The sequence below is a fragment of the Bufo bufo genome, chromosome 9 (genome assembly GCF_905171765.1).
Source record: "Bufo bufo chromosome 9, aBufBuf1.1, whole genome shotgun sequence".
Lineage (NCBI taxonomy): Eukaryota > Metazoa > Chordata > Amphibia > Anura > Bufonidae > Bufo > Bufo bufo.
In genome coordinates, this window is record NC_053397.1 from 183,404,012 (window position 1) to 183,429,865 (window position 25,854).

Below are 25,854 nucleotides of genomic sequence, written 5' to 3' on the forward strand. Positions count from 1 at the left end.
CCCTGAGTTGTCCGGTTTCCTCTTGAAACTGGACAACCCCTTCAATGATTTCATCATTACCGTGAGCATTAAACAAAATCCAGAATAGCTTTATGCTCTGCTCACACCACGTCTTCAGTGTTTGTATAGTGGGAAAATATCCTGCCATTTACACTACAGCCTATAGCACTGTATGCAACTGTATACCATGTAGATGTCACCCATGGATTCCCATTGTTCTTATGGCATATGTTGTGACCACAGAAGGAGACCTTCAGCTTATACATCAGCTGCAAACGTAGTGTGAACAGAGCCTTACATCACATAAATAAGAACTGAAAAATACATCCCGAGTCACTCTGTGCTAAACTTTTTATTAGCTTATTTTCTTTTTAAAATGTCTGAAAATATGTATAGAACATTATTTACAAATCATAAATAGAAACACAAGATTAACCAGAAATTACGGTTAAAAAAAAAACGCATGTTCCCAGCAGTGCTAAAATTGACATTTCAAACGCACGTTATAAAAATGGGTTTACAGCTATTTAAACGTGCAGAAGGTGCTTGGTCAGGGACTTCTTCATGTGCGGGAGATGGAGGAAAGTCCTTCTATAGCCTGTTAAAGCTTCACATATAGACAACACTTCGAGACTATCCCTCCCCATACCTATTGTTACATGGCGTGTCAGATGAGCATACACAATCAGAATATTGGACATTTACGACAAAGAAAAGGTATCATTCGTGGATGCCAGGAGGATCCAGGTATAGGAACGGTACGTGGCCAGCCACATCCTTGTGTTTAGTTCCAAAATTGCACTGGCAAGGCCTTGGTTATTTTGTATGTTTACCTGTCATTCGATCTTTTAGCTCTGGATATTTAAAGGGCAACAATAATTAAACAATTTTCACATATACAATTTGCACTAAATAGTATTTTGGATGATTTTCTTCTTAAATACACATATACAAAAACAGTAGACTGAAAAACATTGTGCTGTGTCTGCAACCTCATGACATCTGTCGTTTGATCAGTCTGCATGAAGGAATAAAACACGGGATACTCATTGTACACCGGTACAAATATGAAACGTACAAAGGGGAACACCACGGATGTTAATACGTAGACACAATAAAGTCAGGAAGTTACTTTGCTGTCAAAGGGTCAATACTCCGAACTTCTGGTTTTTGCCAAAGAACCGTAAAAGTTTATGAACAGTGACCATTAGGTGTTCCCAGGATAGTCTGTATCGCTTGCGGTCTCTCCCCTTGATGCTCTGACTAGAACTCCCATCCACTTCACAAGCAAATCTTCATCCTCGGCACCAAAAAATAACGTTTGCTGGGACTGGGTTAATTTAAATGCGTGCTTTAAGTCCACTTTGTCACTGGCACTTGGTAAGCTGACTTCATAGCCTAGTAGTGGTATAGCTCGCTGATATCGTGCATCCTACAAGAGAACATGTAGACATAGGCTTAGATACAGTTCCTATTAATTTGTACTAATCAACACCAAGTTGTCATCATTTCTATATGTGTTAATCCAGAAGAAGACAAAATTAGATCATGTGAGCTCAAATTAAAGCATCATTGAGATCTAGTGTTGATAAGGATGGTCATAACTCATTTATACAACTGGCTTCCTATGAAATTGACCCCACTGGGGATGTGTCTCAGGCAGTGAAAATAGGTTGTGAGCCCCATGAAGGATATGAATTGAGGACTGTGGAATATGTTTGTGCTACACAAACAATAGAAATAATCAATGTGGACTTCACCATTGCTTTGCTTATCTGAGACACCTCCACCTATGGTTTACTCTCACAGTCAAGAACATCCTTATACGCAGATGTTGAAACCACAATATCAGTAGAATCCAACTAGTGAGACTCTTTGTTCCAAAATATAAGTTTCTACCGCTATGGAGACTCTCAACTGTCCCATCTTTGACTGCTGATTTGCTGTTTATACGTTTATCACAATACGAGGAACATTTAGTATTAGATGCCATCTACAAATTGTATTACAGCACAAGGTTGGGATGAAACCAAATAATTCAAGTTTGCTGAACCAGAAAATGGTTTACAAAAATAAGACTATGAGATTATTATGGATAACATCTTTCCAGTGGATCCTACAACTTTTAGTTAGTCATAGATGAGGATATGCTATATAGCAGGGTTCCTCAACTCCAGTCCTCAGGGCCCACCTATAGATCATGTTTTCAAGATTTCCTTAATATTGAGCAGCTGATATAATTAGTGTCATTTTCATCAGGACTCATTGGCTGCTATGGGCATAAAAGTAGAGAAACTCATGGTGTGGCCACCATCCTCCCCTGACCTCAACCCTATTGAGAACCTTTGGAGTATGAGGGTGGGAGGCAGTTCACATCAAAGCAGCAGCTCTGGGAGGCTATTTTGACATCCTGCAAAGAAATTCAAACGTAAACTCTCCAAAAACGCACAAGTTCAATAGATGCAAGAATTGTGAAGGTGATAAAAGTTTAATGTATATAAAACGAATTCTTTAATTGTACCTTTAAAATTAAACCTACAGACGACAGATCATGAACAATTAAAAACTATTACCCCTATTCCCCTGACGAAGTCGCAACAGTGGCGAAACATATCGGGAGGGGCAGTAATTATGTACAGTACAGACCAAAAGTTTGGACACACCTTCTCATTCAAAGAGTTTTCTTTATTTTCATGACTATGAAGGCATCAAAACTATGAATTAACACATGTGGAATTATTTACATAACAAACAAGTGTGAAACAACTGAAAATATGTCATATTCTAGGTTCTTCAAAGTAGCCACCTTTTGCTTTGATTACTGCTTTGCACACTCTTGGCATTCTCTTGATGAGCTTCAAGAGGTAGTCCCCTGAAATAGTCTTCCAACAGTCTTGAAGGAGTTCCCAGAGATGCTTAGCACTTGTTGGCCCTTTTGCCTTCACTCTGCGGTCCAGCTCACCCCAAACCATCTCGATTGGGTTCAGGTCCGGTGACTGTGGAGGCCAGGTCATCTGGCGCAGCACCCCATCACTCTCCTTCATGGTCAAATAGCCCTTACTTTCAAAGTTTTCCCAATTTTTCGGCTGACTGACTGACCTTCATTTCTTAAAGTAATGATGGCCACTCGTTTTTCTTTACTTAGCTGCTTTTTTCTTACCATAATACAAATTCTAACAGTCTATTCAGTAGGACTATCAGCTGTGTATCCACCTGACTTCTCCTTAACGCAACTGATGGTCCCAACCCCATTTATAAGGCAAGAAATCCCACTTATTAAACCTGACAGGGCACACCTGTGAAGTGAAAACCATTTCAGGGGTCTACCTCTTGAAGCTCATCAAGAGAATGCCAAGAGTGTGCAAAGCAGTAATCAAAGCAAAAGGTGGCTACTTTGAAGAAGCTAGAATATGACATATTTTCAGTTGTTTCACACTTGTTTGTTATGTATATAATTCCACATGTGTTAATTCATAGTTTTGATGCCTTCGGTGTGAATCTACAATTTTCATAGTCATGAAAATAAAGAAAACTCTTTGAATGAGAAGGTGTGTCCAAACTTTTGGTCTGTACTGTATGTGTGATTTTAGACAGGGCTGAGCAATAGAAACAACACATCAGCTGAGGATAGATAGAGTGACTGAGTGGATGCCTGTGTGGATGGGCTGGAATGCCGGCAGATAGTAATCTGAGTGTGGTGATACAAACAGCCACATTTCACAAACGCTGGCAGTGATTAATCGGCATGTGGGGATACAAAAAAGCCATATTGTGTGAACGCTGGCAGTGAATCTGCACATGGAGATACAAATAGCCACAATGTATGTACACTGGCAGTGATCAATCTGCATGCAGTGATAGATTTAACCACATTGTGTGAACGCCGGCAGTGAATCTGCACGTGGTGTTACAAATAGCCACATTGTATGAACACTAGCAGTAAACAATCCGCATGTGGTAATGCAAATAGCCACATTGTGTGAACACTGGCAGTGAATTTGTACGTGGGAAAACCTCTTTAAAGGGAGACCAGACTCCAAAAATCCCTATATCTATGTTCCATCTCCAGAAATCTGATATTCACAACCTGCAATATTTTTACAGTCAAGCAAGCTATCCGGACTCATTGAGTAAATCAGATGGTGAAAGCAACAGCAACAACAGCCTTACATTCTAGAGTATATATCTTTATATGTAACTTGATCCAACTGGTTTGAAGACTAAAGATCAATAGTTTAAAGGGATTCTGTCACCAGGTTTCACCCCTGTCAGCTAAACATATGCTAATGTTCAGGGCCTCATCAGGATTCCTAATGTGGGCTTCTAAATGTGATCCGTAGCCTTATTTTGCTAAAAAACAGGTTTTACTACCCTGTCACTCAAAGAAATAAGGTGCCCAAGGGGATGTCAGGGGATGTCAAGGGATGCAAGGTGCCCGCCGCACCCACCGCCGTTCGTGCCCAGCGCCGCCTTTCCAGACTTCTGCACCGCCTCCTAATCCTCTGTGCCGCCTCTCGCTCTTCCTCCATCCCCCCCCTCCTCCCTCCTCCTGCTGTAAGATCTCGCGCGTGCGCACAGGGCTCTGCCTGATGTGCCCGTGCGGACTTCACGATTTGGCTTCTTGAAGCGAAGTGCGCATGCGCCGGCACTTCGCTCAACCCAGGTATGACCTGCACTCTGGCGCCAGCCTCTCAGAGCCCTGTGCGCACGCGCGATATCTTACAGCAGGAGGAGGGGGAGGGAGAGCGAGAGGCGGCACAGAGGATTAGGAGGCGGTGCAGAAGTCTGGAAAGGCGGCGCTGGGCATGAACGGCGGTGGGTGTGGCGGGCACCTTGCATCCCTTGACATCCCCTGACATCCCCTTGGGCACCTTATTTCTTTGAGTGACAGGTTAGTAAAACCTGTTTTTTAGCAAAATAAGGCTACGGATCACATTTAGAAGCCCACATTAGGAATCCTGATGAGGCCCTGAACATCAGCATATGTTTAGCTGACAGGGGTGAAACCTGGTGACAGAATCCCTTTAAATAAATAACCCCTTCAGATACCCATGTATGTATATAGTGCGCCTCTGTTCCTACTTCATGGAAGCTGCATTAGAACAAGTGATATGTTTTATTCTCAAATCGTCTGGAGTAAAATTTGTACGATCACCTTGGGAAGAATACAAAAAAAGAAGGGCTGAAATGCACGGAAATTATTTGTACGCTGCATCTCGCTCTAACGTTCTGAGGGACATAAACTTTATGACTGCCGAGCGCTGGAGAGAATCATATGTTATGCAGGTTAGGGGTAAAGTCATTAAACTTCTATATTTTCAAGATATAATATTTATTTTGCTACACAATGAAACACCAGATGGGTCGGAATACTTGAGTTGTTGTTTTTTACACATTTTATGCTTTTAAGGATAAATGAATGGAGGAGTGTACAGTAAGGAAAACTGTAAAACCAAAACCTGTTCTCTGCCCTCTAAAGAACTGCAGATATGGAAAAGTATAGATTTCCGAGTCAGTACTTGAAAATGGATGAACAGACTAAGGCCTCATGCACACCGCCGTATGTATTTTGCGGTCTGCAAAAAAACTGATACACAAAAAATACGGATGACGTCCGTGTGCATTCCGTATTTTGCAAAACGGAACAGCTGGCCCCTAATAGAACAGCACCATCCTTGTCCATAATGTGGACAATAAGGCCCCTTTCACACGAGCGAGTTTTCCGCGCGGGTGCAATGCATGACGTGAACGCATGGCCCCTGCACCGAATCCTGACCCATTCATTTCAATGGGTCTGTGTACATGAGCGGTTTTTTTCACGCATCAAATCTGTGTTGCGTGAAAAAAGCAGCATGTTCTATATTCAGAGTTTTTCACGCAGCCCTGGCCCCATAGAAGTGAATGGGGCTTCAGTGAAAAACGCATTGTATCCGGAAGCAAGTGCGGATGCAGTGCGATCTCCACTGATGGTTGCTAAGAGATGTTTGTAAGCCTTCAGTTTTTTATCACGTGCATGAAAAACGCATCAAAACGCATTGCACCCGCGCGGAAAAAACTGAACAACGGAAAGCAATCGCAGACAAAACTGACTGAACTTGCTTGCAAAATTGTACGAGTTTCACTGAATGCACCCTGAACGCATCCGGAGCCAATCCGTCACGCTCGTGTGAAAGAGGCCTAATAGGACACGTTCAATTTTTTTTGTGGAACGGCAATACGGACATACGGAAACGGAATGCACACGGAGTAACTTCTGTTTTCTTTTGCGGATCCATTGAAATGAATCATTCAATCAATCATACGAACTTGCAGAAACCTACCCATATTGGTGGCAAACTGTGGACACAACTCAAAGTATTATTAAGGGCAGTGTCGGACTGGGGTACCTAGGGGCCACTAGTAAAATTTATTTTGAGGGCCCACCGTACGGATACATTCAAATATAATAAATAATTTAACACGTTTTTTATATGAACATGGGCTGGTTGAGGTGCTGTACATTGCATATAGGTAAGTAGCGCAGTAAGTCTACTGTGTTATGTGCCACTTGTGTAGGGGGTGGGAGACTAGGGGCCCACCTTGCTCAGGGGCCCATCGGGGGATTCACCTGTACCCCTGTGGGCCAGTCCTAGCCTGATTAAGGGCATAATTATCCGAAAACTGGTGTTACGCTCTATATACTGATAAATTCTTCTTATTGTGCATATTGTTTTAAAGACATCTGTCAGCAGTTTTGTACCTATGACACCGGCTGACCTGTTACATGGGCGCTTGGCGGCTGAAGGCATCTGGACTGTGTTGTTCCCATGTTCATATGTGTCCGCATTGCTGAGAAAAATGATGTTTTAAAATATATGCAAATGAGCCTCTAGGAGAAACGGGGGCGTCGCTATTACACCTAGAGACTCAACTCTCTCTGCAACTGCCTCGCCCTCTACACTTTTATTGACAGGGCCAGGCAGGGTAAACGTCATCACTCTTGACCCTGTCAATCAAAGTGCAGAGGGCGAGGCAGTTGCAGAGAGAGCTGAGCCTCTAGGTGTAACAGCAACGCCCCTGTTGCTCCTAGAGGCTCATTTGCATATATGAAAGCATCATTTTTCTCAGCAAAGCGGGCACATATGAACATGGGACCAACACAGATGTCTTCAGCTGCCGAGCGCAAATGTACCAGGTCAACCAATTTCATATTTACAGAACTGCTGACAGATGCTCTTTAATGTAACTCATCAAATCCTTTTGCCAAAACCACATCTCTTCTAAAACTCATAAGGAAACTCCTCCTTAGGAAAACAACAAGATCCTATGGAGATCACAAATCCTTTGGAACCCACATATTTCAGTGCTATTTCCTAACTGGACAATTATTTAAAACAATAGGTAGACTAAAACATGTAGTAAAAAAAAAAAAAATGCCCATATTTAAATTGAATGTCCACCCTGTGGCTAAAGGTGCATGTAGAAGCACTGAGGAGAAGAGGAGAAGCAGATTGTCGGAAGGGAGTGTTCGTTCCTGACAATCGGCTGCTGCCATGTCTCTTTCCATACATAATCATTGCTCCTGGGCAGAGGATCACTGTTTAGATAGCACGATCTGCTGCCCAGGAACGATGATTTAGTTGTCTGCAGAACCTTTAGACAGGCAGATTATTGGGAACGAGCCGACATAGTCCTGCTTGTTTCCGATATTCGGACCGTGTAAATCCACCTTAAGTCCACATGTGCAACAAAAACCGCAAAAAAATCTGCATATACTACATGTCATTTTCCAATGGAAAAACCAGTGGACTTCACACTGGCCTTTGCAAAAGGTAAAATCCGCAGCATAAATTGACAGGCAGCAGATTTCAAATCTGAACTGCAGGTCAATTTACTCTGCCTTTTTTTGTAAAATCTCATCCACTTTGCTGGTACCGTGTACAGCGCTGTGGATTTGCCACATGAAAACCCACAACGGCAAATCTGAAGTCAATCAGTTACATCCTTTAACATCATTTTTTCAAAATCTAATGATGTCCAAAAGTATGTGCCAATTAAAAGGGTTTTCCAGCACTACAAAAATTGGTGGCAATAGTATCCGAGTGGCTTAAAGGCCATACACACCTTTTTTATGATTGCATTTTACTCATTTTGTGATAAAAGTCATTTTTTCAATGGGTCTTAAAAATGTTCTGCCGTTTTGGAGATACAGGGGTTAAACATCAGTCTGCAAACTTTCTGCTTTCTTTGAATCCCGTCATCTGATGGCTCATGTGTAGTTCTTCTCTCTGATCTCCTGACCACATAAACACTCATTATAGCTCAATAATTTTTAACAAACTTCTAGCTGCCTGCAAATGCCACTTAAAGGGGTTGTCAGATTTCTTCCTGAAGCCGGACAACCCCTGAAAGGAAATTAGTAGCTTACGGCAAACAGTTTTATTATTGGGTACAACTGGTGGCTAAAGAGGAGTGGAATTTTAGAATGTCCTCCTAGGGCCCTATTGGAGATTTGGATTTCTCTATCAGAAAAATGAAGCCCAACCACTATATCAAGACAGATTAAGAAGCATCTTGTATCTGCAGTGCTCATGATCGACCTCTAGGGGCAGAACTGTATCAAATCTCCACTATACTATAGATAAGACTAATGAAATAAATGAAGGGACGTTACCTGACTGCAAACCTGAAGATACAGAACAAGAGGTTCGCTTTTCGGGACATATGCCCACATTTTGTGCCATGTCTTCCCTTTCTCCAGGAATAGAAGGCTGCTGCTAATCATACTGCTTTCTGGCGGCGAGGACAGTTGTTTCTATAAGAAAATGAAAATTTTAAAAATGACCCATTTGACAATGTAATGAATATCAAGAGTATAAATTCAATCTTCTACCAATTTCATAATGCTATTAATGTGCTACATTGATCCAGTTTAAGCACCCTCAATGAATGATTAAATCAAGGGAGATAGTTAATTATAAGAGAACAGGCAGCAATAAAGTAACAGTGCTTACCGTGAAACATTACAAAGTAACTACGTGATTATGAATAAACCCAACATAATCAATATAACAAATAACAGTACCCATAAAACAACTCGGTTTAGGAAAGAGGCAATAAACCTAAGTAGAAATGGATACGTTTATTGGGATATTCGCTTTTTTAATAATTTTTAACAATAGTAAATGTCTTACGGGCAGCTTGGCAGAGGCAGTTTTACTGAAACCTCTTAACTGGAAACATTTCCATCACTTGAAGGGCATTTTTCGGGCACTGGTGCCTGCTGCTAGTTTTAGCCATCCAACATGTGACGTATGACAATGAGTATTCAATCGCACTTTTTTATCTTTTTTAGGCTACTTTCACACTAGCGTTTTTTTGCGGATTCGTCATGGATCTGCAAAAACGCTTCCGTTGCCATAATACAACCGCATGCATCCGTCATGAACGGATCCAGTCTTATTATGTATTCTATAGCCATGACGGATCCGTCTGAACACCATTGAAAGTCAATAGGGGCTGTAAAAGCTGATGCCAGCGGATTAACCCCTTCTATGCCACGGTCAGCGCTGACCGCGGCATAGAAAGTATTTGCGGCGGGTGAGGGAGCCCAGTGGGCCCCGTGCTACTGTGGTGGGGACCGGATGGGTGAGAAGGCAGCCCGATGTCTCGCAGAGGCTGTCCAATGCCTTGCACGCCATCGGGACCTGCCTTCTACTGGTGCCGAGGAGATCCAGCCCCAGGCCCGGTCTCCTAGGCAACCTGTGTAATACACTAACAGGCAATTCATTACAATACAGATGTATTGTAATGCATCGCAGAGGGGGTCAGACCGCCCAAAAGTTGAAGTCCCAGAGTGGGACAGAAATAAAGTTTTAAAAAAAAGTCAAAACAAGTATTTTTAATTAAAAAAAATAAAGTTTCAAGAAAAAAAAAAAGATAAAAAACACCCCTTTCCCTGATTTTATAAGAAATAGAAAAAAAAGAACACACACGTATTTGGCATCTGTAATGAACAGCTCTATGCATATATCGCATAAGTCACCACATCTGATAAACACCGTGAAAAAAAATGAATAAAATCTGTGTAAAAAAAAAAGTCATTTTTGTCACCTTACATCACAAAAAGTGCAACACCAAGCGATCAAAAAAATGGTACCAATAAAACGGTCACCTCATCCCGCAAAAAATGAAACCCTACATAAGAGAATTGCCCAAAATATTTTAAAAAAACTATAGCTCTCAGAATATGGAGATACTAAAACATCAGTTTTTTTCTTTCAAAAATGCTATTATTGGGTTAAAGTGAATTAAATAAATAAAAAATAAACATATTACGTCCGTAACGATCTGCTCTATAAAAATATCACATGGCCTAACCCCTCAGATGAACAATGTAAAAATAAATAAATAAAAACTGTGCCAAAACAACCAATTTTTTGGTCACCTTGACCCATAAAGTTCAATAATGAATGATAAAAAAAATCATATGTACCCAAAAGTGGTACTAATAAAAACATCAACTCTTCCTGCAAAAAACAAGCCCCTACACAGGACGATTGGCAGAAAAATAAAAAAAAATATGGCATTCAGAAAATGGAGACACAAAAACATAATTTTTCTTTCAAAAATGCTTTATTATGTAAAACTGAAACAAAGAAAGTAGACATATTTGATATCATCACATCCTTAACAACCTGCTCTATAAAAATAGCAGATGATCTAACCTGTCAGATGAATGTTGTAAAAAAATAAAAATAAAAAACGGTGCCTAAACAGCCATTTTTTGGTTACCTTCCCTCACAAAAAACGTAATATAGAGCGATTAAAAATCATATGTACCCCAAAATAGTACCGTATTCCATAGTACTGTCACCGTATCCCATAGTTTCCAAAATGGGGTCACTTTTTGGGAGTTTCTACTGTAGGGCTTCAAATGGGACATGGTGTCTAAAAACCAGTCCAGCAAAATCTGCCTTCCAAAACCATATGGCGCTTCTTTTCTTCTGCGCCCTGCTGTTTGCCCATACAGCAGTTTACTACCACATATGGGGTGTTTCTGTAAACCGCAGAATCAGGGTAATAGATATTGAGTTTTGTTTGGCTGTTACCCCTCAATGTGTTAAATAAAAAAATGGATTAAAATGGAAAATCTGCCAAAAAAGTTAAATTTAGAGATGTCATCTCCATTTTCCTTTAATTTTTGTGGAGTACCTAAAGGGTTAAAGTTTGTAAAATCAGTTTTGAATAACTTGAGGGGTGTAGTTTCTACAATGTGGTCATTTATGGGGGGTTTCCACTATGTAAGTCCCACAAAGTGACTTCAGACCTGAACTGGTCCTTAAAAAGTGAGTTTTGTAAATTTTCTTAAACATTTTAAGAATTGCTTCTAAAATTCAAAGCCTTCTAACGTCCTAAAAGAATAAAATGACATTTCCAAAATGATGCCAACATAAAGTATACATATGGGGAATGTTAATTAATAAATATTTTATGGAGGTATCAAAGCAGAGAAATTGAAATTTAGAAAATTGCAAATTTTTAAAACATTTTAGGAAATTTGTGATTTTTTCATAAATAAAGGTGAAATATATTGACTCAAATTTATGACTTTAATGAAGTACAATGCGTCACGAGAAAACATTCTCAGAATGGCTTGGATAAGTAGAAGTGTTCCAAAGTTATTACCATGTAAAGTGACATATTTCAGATTAGCAAAAAATGGCCTGGCCAGGAGGGTGAAAACTGGCCTGGGGTAGAAGGGGTTAAAAAGTCCAAAATAATGTTTATTTTTCCTCCAACACAAGTTAAACTGTCACTTGCATGGATCCATAATAAAATTAACATAAAACAGCAAAAAAAAATCCTTTCCATCTAGGCGCTAACTAAACAAGATTTTCCTCACCTTTGCGCAGCCTCAACATTGGATAACAGGAGATCAGGCTCACACAGCCAGCAGGTCATGCAGCTTCCCATGCTCTCTAAGGCTAGGGCTACATGACAACATTTGTCATGCAACTATTTGTCGCAGTAACTTCGCGCAACATATTTTATAATGCTAGTCTATGGTGTTGCACTGCGACATACTGTGACTGCGACATGGCAGTTGCAAAAACCCCATCCAAGATGGATTTGTGTGTGACTCATGTCGCAGTGCGACACCATAGACTAGCATTAGAAAATATGTCGCACAACATTACTGCCACATGAATTTCGCACAATACATGTTGCAGTGTAGTTGTACCCTATATATCGTATGACTTATTGTTGTGCGACACATGTCGTCGTGTAAACCTAGCCTAACACAGAATGAGCATTTCTGCTTGTATTTATTGCCCCCAGTAATGACCACAGTAGCTACACCTGGGATTACCCTAGGCTAGGGGAAAAAGTAGTACTGGAATAAAGGGTGGAATGGCAGGTCCCCCTACCAACCTACTCCATTCTGAAAAATGAGCATAATTGTTTTCATAATATACTTTATTAGGGAAATATTTTTATTTATTTATTTTATTAGAAAACTACATTATAAAGTCTCCCCTTAGCAACAGTCTTTAACTAAAGGTCACATAAAATAATCTGTCTTCAGCATTCTACTGAGTGCTGCAGACATCAGATAACTGTATGATGCTGAGGCAGGCTTCTCAATCTGCCTCTAGTATCCCTGTTCCAGCCTCTGCCTTCTTATCGCAGCCCTGCTTCCCTCAATGTGTAATAGAGCTTCCCTGCAGCCAGTTTATCTGATGCCAGCACTCCACTCTACCTTCCCATCTTAGCTCTGTTTAGCAATAGGAAGACAGATATAGTAGCAGGGCTACAGCGATCAGCAGTAAGTGTACTATGTTCCTATATACTTAATGTCAGTACTGACCACAGCTCCGCCCCCCAGTGATCAGTTCTTGCAGCAGAAAAACTGTCTGCAGGGAAGCATGTAACATTAGTTTTAGTAAGCTATATAACATTTAAGGAGACCGAGCCGGAGCAGGGAGATCATAAGCAGGCTGAGAAGATTGTCCCTGCATCATACTGTTATCCGGTGTCTTCAGCGTTCAGTAGAATGCTGAAGATGGTTTTTATAGCAGAGACTTTGCATATCATTTTTGTAATAAAAATTAACATATTTCCCTAGCCCTAATAAAGGCTATGACAAAAACAATTACACTCTCTGTCATTACACATTCAAAAATTAAATGAAATTACCCTTTAGGTACTGTATGCAGAAAACAATTTAAAGACAGAAATCGCTTAAAATGTAGAAAAAAATGTTAGCAAGCAGAATCCATTGCCCAAAGTAAAAAAGTTAATATATGGCTGATAATTGAGAGTCATCTCCGGTGTGGATATGATTACATAGGAACTGTACTCCCTCCTCGCAGATTAAAGATTGCAGGTGCATGGAATCCACCCAAATGCAGATGCTCTCCAGAAGAAGAATACAACTATGACTGTAATAACACCTTTACATCACCAGATGGCAATGGAAAGACTTACCTATGCACAAAGTAATGTTTGTATTACAGTCATGATCAGTAGCAATTAAAACTTTAGACTAATATGCTCTGCTATAAATATCATATTTGGAATAAGGACAACTAGACAATTAAAACTGTACAAATTATGAAGCTATAACACAGATTTATACAAATATTGCTATTTATGATGTTCTAATGTCTACAGGTGTGGATACTTTACATATCCTTAAAGGGGTTGTCTCCCCCCTTTAGGATATGTTCCTTGCTGTATTCCTTATTAAGGCATATATAGTCTATATTATTATAGTCTATATATATATATATTATATATTATATTATATTCTTTATTATAATATATATTATATATTATAGACATCAGGGGAGTACACAGATATCATACGGCTCTAGAGCAAACTTAATATAGACTCCCCACTCTGACACATTTAGTACCTTTTTATCCATGGAGGAACACCTTTGTCACAAAAAGTGGAACAGGTGCTTTATGGATATGGTGCTCATTCTGGAATATGCTGATAATATTTTATAAAACTGGCTGCCTACAGCTACCACTAGGGGGTGCTCAGTACATAGGAATGTATACAATTATCATTCAACTCAATGGAAGTTGTAAAATCTGTATGCATTAAGCTCCCCCTAGTGGTGGCTGCAGAAATATGTTGTGTTTTTACTTGTAGAAGGAGAATAAGTTCAGCACCTCCTCACCACTGACTGGTCCCTTAGTAGTGGCGTGGTCTGCCTCTATGGTAAGTGCACCACTGATGGACATTATAGAGGGGGTAAAAAGGGATCAGAACCATTTTTTTCTAATCCTTTTCAATGGATTGTAAAGTGGAGCAATAAAATCTAAATCCAAAAATACGTACACACACCAGATGCATCTATCGGACCCAGTGTATTTGGCCTACACCTTTATGTTCTTCTGAAGTAGGGCAGATGCTGAGAACTGGATTTCCTGCAGCCCTGCAAGCCTTTTATTGATCATTTCCTCCTGCCGATAGCCTCTCAGGATAGCACTGGGAATGTGACGCCCTGCACCCACTCATAGTAATGGAATATACAATTCTGTGATCTATAAGGCTGGGGTCAGCGAATGAAATAGATTAGGGATAGATTTGGGAATAACTGCATCCTTGGAGCAGACGCTGGCAATAGAGATCTCTAGTTTAATCAGCTAATGGGCTGTGTGCCATTGTGTTCGGCACCAGGCGTCTCCTTCTTCTTCTTATAGAAGTACTAATGGCTTGCAGTTTCCATTTTTAACGCTCCGAGAAAAAAAAGAAAAAAAAAACACCAATTGCTAATTTCATGTAAATCAGCATAATTCGTACGCCAGGAAATGCCTCCAGGGCACTGTAAGGATTTCATTCCATTTTATAGTCACGGCAGTGAAGTTTACATCTTTTAGCTTCACAATAAGAAGCTTTGGGAGAGGTGCTGGTGATTTCATTGCACCGCGAGCACTTAAAAGTATTGCTTACAAGAAGACTTTATGAAGTTTGCAAAAAAAAAAAAAAGTTTATGCAGTGCAAGCTGCTGAGATAATTCCACAAAAGTGATGAAGTGGAATGAGTGATGCTTGCAAGAAGTCATTAGCGCATCGAGATTATAATTTCAGAATTACAGTAGAACAGCGGCATTGTGTCACCAGCCCTGGAAATATTGTCATGTCAAAACTAATGGGACAATGTTTCTAAAATAGGATTCCAAGAGACCCCCCAACTCTAATGGGAGGGAGCAATGTCACCTATGCATACTGCCTTCTGCTGGGCTTAAAGCCCTGTTGACAAAGAAAAAAAACTGTAGGCACCTGCTGACAGGTTTGTATTGATTATGCAGTGGTGTGCCATGGTGTGGTTAACCTCTTGAGTGCCAGGCAAACCTTAGCTATGGGCTTAGGCGGCTGCATTCACTCTCGCGTCGTTGTTTTCCTGTATTGAGATCCGGCAGATCCGTTTAGTCCTCATGCATTCTGAATGGAAAGATATCCGTTCAGGATGCATCAGGATGTCTTCCATTCTGGGAAGCATTCCGTATTGTGATACCGTTGCAAGCTGTGGTTTTGTGTCCGGTCATAAAAAAAAAAAAACAGAACCGGCATTGAAAACAATGTAAGTCAATGGTGACGGATCCATTTTTTTTTTTAGGAGCCAAAAAAAAATAAAAAATCGGATGCATCACCTATTGACTTTCAATGTATTTAGTGACAGATCTGTCTTTTTCCATTTGGATTTAACACAACAGCATCATAACGGAACAGATGCATCCTGATGTGCAAAATCAAAACAGATCTGTTTAATTCCGGTATTGAGATCCTCTGCCCGATCTCATTCCCGGAATTAACAACGCAAGTGTGAAAGTAGGCTTAGCTGACCATATGTGGCCATGCTCATGCTTTATGTCCCTGCGGATTGGTGCAGTGGAAATGTAGTATTGAAGAATGAGGCCAGAATTAAATGTAACATTATATTTATTCAGTAGCAAATCCTCCCTGGCACCAGTAAGGATTATGGAGGCAGGTTGGATGGAGGCAAGTACTTAGGTCGTAATGGCCTAGTAACGTTCTGGGTGATGGGTGTCTTGACGGTAATCCCTCACCTTGCAGCAGTGTCTTTAATGGATCCTGCAGCAGGTCACTCTGCTGTCTAACATCTGAAGACTTCAGTTGAGGCAGGAATATAAGTAGATCTCTGGAGAATCTATGACAAGAGCAGGAGCTCTGGCTTGTGTGTCCTCTCCACTCTGTCTCTAAACAGGAACTCTCCTCCCCTGGCAGGAAGCAGGACCAGCCCACTCCTACCAAGAGGGGAGGAACAGGGAGGATAGCCCTGTTCTTTGCCATCCATATCATTAACCGTAGACAACGGCCAAATGCATACAATAAAACACATAACATTATAATACAAAACTATTTACAATTGTAGTGCCTCCAAGTCTGGGGTACTACAGATGGACCCCGCTTAATTATTGGAACCCCAAAGCAGCTGCTAGGCCTGCCACCCTTGGTAGATATGCTGCCCATATACGTCATATGAGATCCAGCAATTAAATTTTTCTGCTCCTTTCAGAAAAAACGAATTTCGTGTCAGATGTGAACCTAGCCTGAGATATCCAAGAAGTGGTGTCAAAGCTGTCAAGGATTTCCTTGGCACGTCTCACAGGGCAATGATTTTCTGTTACATCAGCAAAGAATAACATGAAGGTTATCGGAGGTGAGAATAATCCAGTTAGAAGGTGAAGCCATATAATGAGAGATTGACAGAAACCAGTGCAAATAGCGCTGTCCATAGTAACTAATTGACCACCTGTAGCCATAATTGGCTCCTGTGAGCATCTCCTCCATTTTTCCTTTGCAGTCATTTTTGCTCCCTATTATCTTTAAGCCATAAAAGCGAAAAAAAAAAAAAAAAACAAGACAGAAAATACAGCCACAAATACATGTTTATCATGGTGGTTCCTCGGGTTTGGGATTCATTATTATAATGTGTTCATAAAAACGCCAGTTATGGAACTTGGTCACACGTCTGCTGCTAATGAAGTGGTAAGAGGCAATTCTATTGTTGGCCTGATGCCATAACGCCACGCTGCTTTAATTAATATCCCGTTAGGGGCTTCCTGAAAGATTACCTCTAGATTTGTTTTCTTCTTCATTTCAGGGATGTCTGCTCCCCCTGGACTGCACGGAGCAGAGCTCAAGGCAAAACACTCTTTGCAAACCCGATTATTTCGAGCGTTTTCTGCAAGGAGCTTGAATTCAGAACATTTTGCACAGATCACCTGCAAGCAGAAAAATATCAATATTGTATTACCGCAAACTAAGACATTCGGTGTGATGTGAAGACTAATTAAATAATAAAGATGCACTTATGTCATAATTGATGTAAAAATGAAAATCAGACATCATATAGGACATGACTAAAAAAAGATCCCTGTACCTCACATGAATCCAGAGATCTCCCCATTCATTGCTCCAATTGTTCGGATAGGTTTATTTCAGCCTGGCAGCTCAGGGGGCATGACCTTTCTGCTGTAGCTCTCTCCCTATCACAGCTCAGGGGGTGTGTCCTTTCTTAGGGGGTGTGTCCCTTCTCAGGAGGGGCATGTCCTTTCTGCAACAGCTCTCTTCCTATCACAGCTCAGGAGGTAAGTGTCCTTTCAAGTCCAGCTCTTCCCCTGTAACTGTCATAGCTTCTAACAGAAGAAATGGCTAATGGCAGGTGAAGATTTAAACTGAGCATGTGCAACCACTTTAGTGAGGTGGACAAGAAATAAGGAAACAAAACAAACAGCAGGTGGCGCTATACTGATACATTTTATTGAATAACTAAGTGGCTATACAAAATTTTTAATTGCTTGCATTTACACAAGTATCCAGATTGCTGGTACGCAAAATGTAGAATATTTTTCGTGGCACAACCCCTTTATAGGAAAGGTTCAACTTTATCATCAGTGGCGGTAGATGCCCTGTGATCCCATGGAGTGCAGGAATGCTGAATTCACCTTCTGACTCCAAAGACTTCGGATTTTACATGCAGCTCCATTGCATTGAATGGGAGATTTGGTTATGTGCTGAACAACTTCTTCTGCTACTGAAATCAAGCCACAGAATTTTCCATCAGCCGCCCATACAATGAGCTCAATGCATACATCTACAGCTTCTATTCTAAGTTCAATGCTAACTGTATAAATGTGTATGCACTGAGCTCCCCCTAGTGGTGACTGCAGGCAGTCAGTTTTGCCATGTGCCATATGAAAAGATTCACCGGATGTAGATCTGTACGAAGGAGGCCTATCAACGTATTTGTATTATAAGTGGTCTGGTTCAAATTCATTGAGCAATATGCTACATGATGTGCACAGTGATTTTGAGTTGAGCGTAATCAGACACTTACTGCCCCACATTGCTTGCAGTGATGTCGCCTCTTTGTGATGGAGTTGAAAGTCTCTCCACATCCTTTACAGCTGTGCTTTTCTTTGTCACGTTTAATCTTGGTTGATTTTCTGAATGATTCTGGCTGGAAAAAAATTAAAAAATCAATAAAAAATATTGAAAAAGTAAAAAAAAAGAAATACGGTATATATACTATATACATGTAAGGTAACGACCAGAGCATCCTCCACTCAGGCCCAGGTTCTGACACTCTTGCCTGGTCCCTGCCAGTCCCTTTACAACCCTGACTCTTGCAATGACGTCTCCACAGCGATTGGGACGTGTTGTGGATTTTGACTTTCTCCTTGAACTCAATAGGGAAAATCCACAATAATTCCGCGATTCATCTGCAACAAGAATTGCCATGTGCAGTGCAGGTCAATTTCTGCACGGAAAATTTATGCCGTTTGTGCACTGTATTCCGCTGCAGATCTTCTGCCCGCCGATCTGGACAGGAAATCCATACCAATTTATTCACAAGCGCTAACAAATTTCATTTCATTTCATGCCATTATTTTTTATATATATTCTCCTTCGCTGGTTGTAAATATAACTTTGTAAAGTACAGTTCATCATTACCAGTTTGGGGAGGATTTGTAAGCCCCTTTACTTGTCAGGACCATCCCCAAAACAGCCCCCCCCCCCCCCAAAAAAAAAAAATTAAATAAAAAAAAGTTTGCAGGACAGTAGGTTTGGGGGTCTGTCACTTCTGGCACGCTAACCGATTAGCTGGCCAAAAGAGCCTTGGCACAGGTAGAACAGGCACAGCTGTAGCTCTCTCCTATTCACTTGAATGGGAGAGACCTGCAGTACCAGTCTTGCCCACTGTGTGGAGCTGTGCCCGACCCAGAATGCTGCAGCATCTTTAGGGGCTGGCAGGAGGCGGATCCTCAGTGATCTGATACTAAGGATGGGCCATCAATATTACAAACTCAGAAACCCCTTTTTATGCGAAGCTCAAGTATCCTATTAGAACAAGCCCATCTGAGGACATTTCTCTGAGGGTCAACCCCTAGCTTTACAGAACTTGCCCATGTCCACTCATTAAATGGACATGGGCAAAGGACATGGGACTAATATAATATTATAATATATGAGAACTATGTGAAATTTGGTTATTTTTAAGGGAACGTGTCACCTAGACTGTTCTTTTACTAATTGAAACCAGATACTGAAACAAATTATTTTTTCCTATTTTTTCTAATTCGGACTCTTTTTGTTTCCTGTACACGATTATGGAGGTGGCCATCTTGCCTCAGATGCTGTTCTGCTCTGTTAACAGCAGTTCAGAGATCTACTTTACAGCAGCCGCATGTCGTATAGGAACCTATAATCTGGATGACCCATTGACTTCTATAGAATAGTGTTTAATCCTGGTCTGTGACCTGTGCAGGGAGGGGGAGGAGGTAAGATGTGACCACAGGAAGGGTCAGCCTATCGTGAAGCTCAGAGTAAAAAAAGGCCAGATTTAAATATAGATAACATTGAAAATTAGAAAAAAATATCCCCAACAATGATTAGAAATGAATAAAATAGGAAAATAGAAATATTCTAATTATAAATAATTAGTTTTAAAAATAGATTGTAAATAAAAATGAAAAAAATAAAATGATTTAAACATTTTCCTCTTCTGATGACACATCCCCTTTAAGGATTGCACCTAAACAGAATGCGTCCATCTCTGTCTCCACTTTTATGGCATTTTTCATTCGGATGAAGCCGCCGGCCGTGTACATTCTGCTTATTACAACGTATCAATTCTTTCTGGCCTGAAACCAGTCAGTTTAATGTGTAATGAGTCATGGGCCACAAAATGAGAGAGATGAAATGTAATCCGTCTGAGCAAGATTGATGGCTATGGCAAAGCGCGTTAAACGGGAAACGCACAACCACAATGGCTGCATTTAATCGGACTCTGAAGAATTTTGTATTAAACTTCTAAGCGTCACCAAGGACCTTTTCTAGGCAGCGGCTCAATAAGGCACGTGGGGATCACTCCGTGAAGGAAAAAAGAAATAAAAAAGTGTCATTACTCCCCATTAGAGATGAGCGAATCTCCGCTTATGAAATTTGTTTGCGATTCGTTTACTGGTAAAAGCAGAATTGCGTTATGGATTCCGTTACCATTCTATGATGGAGCGCATAATCCGAATGCCTTTAGAAGTCTATGGGCTGCATAACTGATCCGCTCCGTTTCCATTATGCAGGGATGTCCGGATCCGTTTTGCAGCCCGTAGACTTCTATTATGACGGAGAGAATAACGGAATGCCTCTAAAGACATTCCTTTATGCATTTCGTCATAGAACGGTGGTAACGGAATCCATAACGCAATTCTGCTTTTACCAGTAAACAAATCCTCTCTACTCACCCCCAAGGGACAAAGACCAATAAATCACCAATGAATGTAATTAAAAAAAGGTTTTCCTTTCCTCTGATCTGTGGCCATTTTTAAAAACCTTGGCTTACCCCTGAAAGAGGGCATAAAATGCGCGACGGGCATGGGACTATTTACTGCTCTCCTAGTGTATTTCTGCAAGAAACGGATTATTACATTGTGGGTTAATAAAATCTCTGCCATAGATCCCCATCTGTCCCTGGCAGATCCCGCACCGTGGGTGTTGGGATTCCTGACAATAGTCCTGACGTTTGCCGCGTCACACTGCTGGCAGAAGAAATCCTGGTAAATATAGCGCTATGGCGCAGTTATATCACCAAATGTAACGACAAATATCTACCTGACAGTGGGCGGTCGGGATCCCAGGAAACTCTGGGCTGATTCTAATTAACTGAAAGGGATTTTCCACCCACGAGACTAAAATGGTAAATTGTATTACAACCAAAGGGTGGTATTCCCATCCCAATGATCGCTGTTAAATCTGTTAATGATTTGACCGTGATCATTTTTGTAAATACATTTAATTACCCAATTCCCACCCTTTTTGAGAAAATAAGTCCCCTCTTAGGCCTCTTTCACACTTGCGTTGTCCGGATCCGGCGTGTACTCCACTTGCCGGAATTACACGCCGGATCCGGAAAAACGCAAGTGTACTGAAAGCATTTGAAGACGGAACCGTCTTCCAAATGCTTTCAGCGTTACTATGGCACCCAGGACGCTATTAAAGTCCTGGTTGCCATAGTAGGAGCGGGGAGCGGGGGAGCAGTATACTTACAGTCCGTGCGGCTCCCGGGGCGCTCCAGAGTGACGTCAGAGCGCCCCATGCGCATGGATGACGTGATCCATGTGATCACATGATCCATGCGCTTGGGGCGCCCTGATGTCACTCTGAAGCGCCCCGGGAGCCGCACGGACGGTAAGTACACTGCTCCCCCGCTCCCCACTACACTTTACCATGGCTGCCAGGACTTTAGCGTCCCGGCAGCCATGGTAACCACTCTGAAAAAGCTAAATGTCGGCTCCGGCAATGCGCCGAAACGACGTTTAGCTTAAGGCCGGATCCGGATCAATGCCTTTCAATGGGCATTAATTCCGGATCCGGCCTTGCGGCAAGTGTTCCGGATTTTTGGCCGGAGCAAAAAGCGCAGCATGCTGCGGTATTTTCTCCGGCCAAAAAACGTTCCGTTCCGGAACTGAAGACATCCTGATGCATCCTGAACTGATTTCTCTCCATTCAGAATGCATTAGGATAATCCTGATCAGGATTCTTCCGGCATAGAGCCCCGACGACGGAACTCTATGCCGGAAGACAAGAACGCAAGTGTGAAAGAGCCCTTACCTGATCGTTGTCTTTCGTCTCCCCTGGTTACGGCCACCTCTCCTGTCGAATCCCGCCGGGCCGCGCTTGCGCAGAAGACTGAAGATTTTCTCCCGGCCGTGCCGCGCAATGTCCTGAACACGCACGCCGCCACGCATGCGCCATGATGACTTCTTCCTGGCCAGTATAGTACAGAGCTGCGAACGCGCACGCCGGCTCTGTACTCTACAGGCCAGGAATAAGTCACCAGGACATTGCCCGGCCCGGAGAAAATATTCAGTCTTCTGCGCAAGCGCGGCCCGGCCGGGAGAAGAACCAGGGAAGTGAACGTCGCGCTCAACAAGGGTAAGTATAAAAAGTGAAGATGGGAATACCCCTTTAAAGGGGTTATCAGGAATTTAACATAGGTCATCAATATGAGTTTGGCAGGGGTCCAACTCCGAGGAACCCTGACGATCAGCTGTTTCAAGAGGCCGCAGAGCTCAGTGAGCACTTAGGCTTTTTCTTAAGTCATGTTGATCAGTCACAAGGCCTAGGCCCAGCTCAGTCCCATTTAAGTGAAAGGGACTGAGCTGCAATACCAAGCACAGCCACTATGCAATGGATGGCGCTGTGCTTGGTGAGCGGTGAAGAGCTCTGATGAGCGCAGTGGTCTTTTCAAACAGCCGATTCTCAGGAGTGCCTGAGTCAGACCCCCACCGATCTGATATTGATGAGCATAAGACATTAATATCAAATTAAAGGGGTTGTCCGGGTTCTGAGCTGAACCCAGACATACCCATATTTTCACTCAGGCAGCCCGCCTGATGTTGGCATCGGAGCATTTCATGCTCCGATGCTCTCCTTTGCCCTGCGCAAAACAGCGCAAGGCAAAGGCATTTTCAGGAGATCCGGTGACATACCGGGCTCTCCATAGTGCTGCCAGGCGGAGGCTTCCGCTCAGCAGTGAGCCTGGTGACGTCACCGGCACCGATGGGCGTGCTTTGGCGATGCCCTAGCCTGTAAAATGGCTAGGACAGCCTAACCTAGCAGTGTGTTATGGTAAATAAAAAAGGCTGTGCCCTGCGCGATCCAGCGCAGGGCAAGGGAGCACATCAGGGGGGCTGCCTGGGTGAAAATATAGGCATGTCCGGGACCCCTTTAATGGATAACCCCAAGGTGCAATTTCCACAAACATTGCTGAGATAAGACTGATGCTGGTCAGTCCTCCTCCCAAAAGAATGAGGGGCTGCAGCACTGGTGACTTGCATATGGTTTCTGTGCACTGACCAGATGCTGCTATTCAGCCATTGTGCAGAAAAAACTATTGCCAGTGAAAAAAAGAGTGGTAAACAGCCAGGGTGGAACTGGTCCACCAGAGTACCAGAGGATCCTGCGGTGGTCCCAGGCTCGGATACCATCGTGGGTCCCAAAGATCCAGGAGGTTGCCTTTGGAGCCCCAGCTGTCCCTCAGGTCTATTTCTTTGATTCAAAACCTATTATACGTTATTGATGATCTTGGGCTTAGGCATTGACAATCGTTTCCTCTGGTGGGCCCAAGGAACCCCAGTTGGACACTGTAAATAGACATTACAGGGGTTGTCCAATTTCAACAATCTGATTTCGTTAGTTAGAAGTTTCCTCTAACAGAAATCTGAGCACACGGTGTCTCACTGGTGGATACAGAAGCTCCAGCACTTAAATAAAAACAATTCCTTTATTCCAATTACATAAAAAACCTCATGCTTACGCGTTTCGAGCACACACAGTGCTCTTGTTCACAGCTTCACTGGTAGGACCCCCAGCATTCAGCACCAACACCATACAGCACATGGAACATTACATGGCCCCTACTGAAATCAATGGGCATTTGGAGCACTCCGCAGGGAGATGTTCTTTGTGGCAGCTCTCCACTCCCGCCGATTGAGGGTCTCTCCCCTTTTCAATACAGTAGGTGAAGAGGAGTTTTCTATAGCCGACAAGCTCTTATCAAGCTTTATACAAGATTTTTGTAGAGCAGTTATATAATTGAAATCAATGGAGGAAATATCAACTTGTAAATGATAAAGCAATAATAATGTCTTTAATAAAGGGGTTGCCCCATGATTAAGGTAAAAAAAAAAAATGCAATATCATATAGTACATTGCAGTCTCTTTTGTAACAAACTTAGAACCAGCCCTGTACCTCACATGGATCCAGAGATCTGCCCATTTATTGCTCTAATTGCCCTACTACGCTCAGGGGGGCGTGCACTTTCTGCTGCACCTGGTGGCAGTTGAAGAATGGAACTGAGCATGTGTGTCCACCTCACTAAGGTGAACAGAGAAATTAGAAGAAAAGAGCAACCAGCAGGTGGCGCTATACAGATAGATTTTTAGTGAACAACTCAGTGGCTATACTAAGTTTTTAATGACATGCAATTACAAAAGTATTCAGATCCAGGTGCTGGGTCAAAAAATGTATATAGAATAGAATATAGAATAGAACATTTTTTGTGGGACAACCCCTTTAAGAGAACCCATCTCCTGTGATTAAAGGGAGGTCAGAAAAAATCTAGCAGGGGGTATGGAGGACTTGTCTGTGAAAACAAAGACCCATTACTTGGGGTGGGTTCACACTAGCGTTAGGGATTCCGTTATGCCTTTCCGTTATAACAGGGTTATAACGGAACACAACGGAATCCATAAGACGGAAGGGCGGATCCGTTTTGCTGCCCATTGACTTGCATTATGACGGAATGCAAAACGGACGCCTTTAAGGCTCCATTCACACGTCCGCAAAATGGGTCCGCATCCGTTCCGCAATTTTGCGGAACGGGTGCGGACCCATTCATTCTCTATGGGGACGGAATGGATGCGGATAGCACACAGTGTGCGGACAAAAATAGGCATTTCTATAGTGGTGCCGGGCGAGTGTGTTGCGGATCCGCAATTTCCGGGTCCGCAACACACCATGGACGTGTGAATGCAGCCTAAAAAGGCATAGAAGTCTATGGGAAATCATACAAACAGTCGACAGGACTTTGTTTTTCGTCTTGCATAACGGGAACCAGACGGATCCGTTTTGATTCCCATAGACTTCTATTAGGACGGGGGAGAAAAACGGAATGCCTCTTAAAGGCGTCCGTTTTGCATTCCGTCATAATGCAAGTCTATGGGCAGCAAAACGGATCCGTCCTTCCGTCTTAGGCCCCTTTCACACGGGCGAGATTTCCGCGCGTGTGCAATGCGTGACATGAACGCATAGCACCCGCACGGAATCCTGACCTATTCATTTCAATGGGTCTGTGTACATGAGTGTTGTTTTTCACGCATCAGTTCTGCGTTGCGTGAAAAACGCAGCATGTTCTATATTCTGCGTTTTTCACGCAGCCCTGGCCCCATAGAAGTGAATGGGGCTGTGTGAAAAACGCATTGCATCCGCAAGCAAGTGCGGGTGCGATGCGTTTTTCACTGATGGTTGCTAAGAGATGTTGTTTGTAAACCTTCAGTTTTTTATCACGCGCGTGAAAAACGCATCAAAACGCATTGCTCCCGAGCGGAAAAAACTGAACAACTGAATATAATCGCAGACAAAATTGACTGAACTCACTTGCAAAGTGGTGCGAGTTTCACTGAACGCACCCTGAACGCATCCGGCCCCAATCCGCAACGCCCGTGTGAAAGAGGCCTTATGGATTCCGTTACGCTAGTGTGAACCCACCCTTACCTGGTAAATCCCCTGCCGTTTCAGCGCTCCTGCTCCGTAGGCCTTTGCTTGCT

General features: G+C 42.3%; 1 protein-coding gene across 1 annotated transcript in view; it reads right to left on the reverse strand.

Annotated features, from left to right (window-relative positions):
- Positions 1-339: 339 nt before the first annotated feature.
- Positions 340-25,854, reverse strand: part of FGD3 (FYVE, RhoGEF and PH domain containing 3) — a 274,220-nt gene continuing 248,705 nt past the window's right edge. The window contains exons 16-19 of the mRNA XM_040407699.1: positions 18,362-18,484; positions 17,097-17,246; positions 8,654-8,794; positions 340-1,432 (exon numbers count right to left, since the gene is read on the reverse strand). Coding sequence (XP_040263633.1) covers positions 1,208-1,432; positions 8,654-8,794; positions 17,097-17,246; positions 18,362-18,484 — 639 coding nt within the window. The 3' untranslated portion in view covers positions 340-1,207. The remainder of the gene's footprint in view (positions 1,433-8,653; positions 8,795-17,096; positions 17,247-18,361; positions 18,485-25,854) is intronic.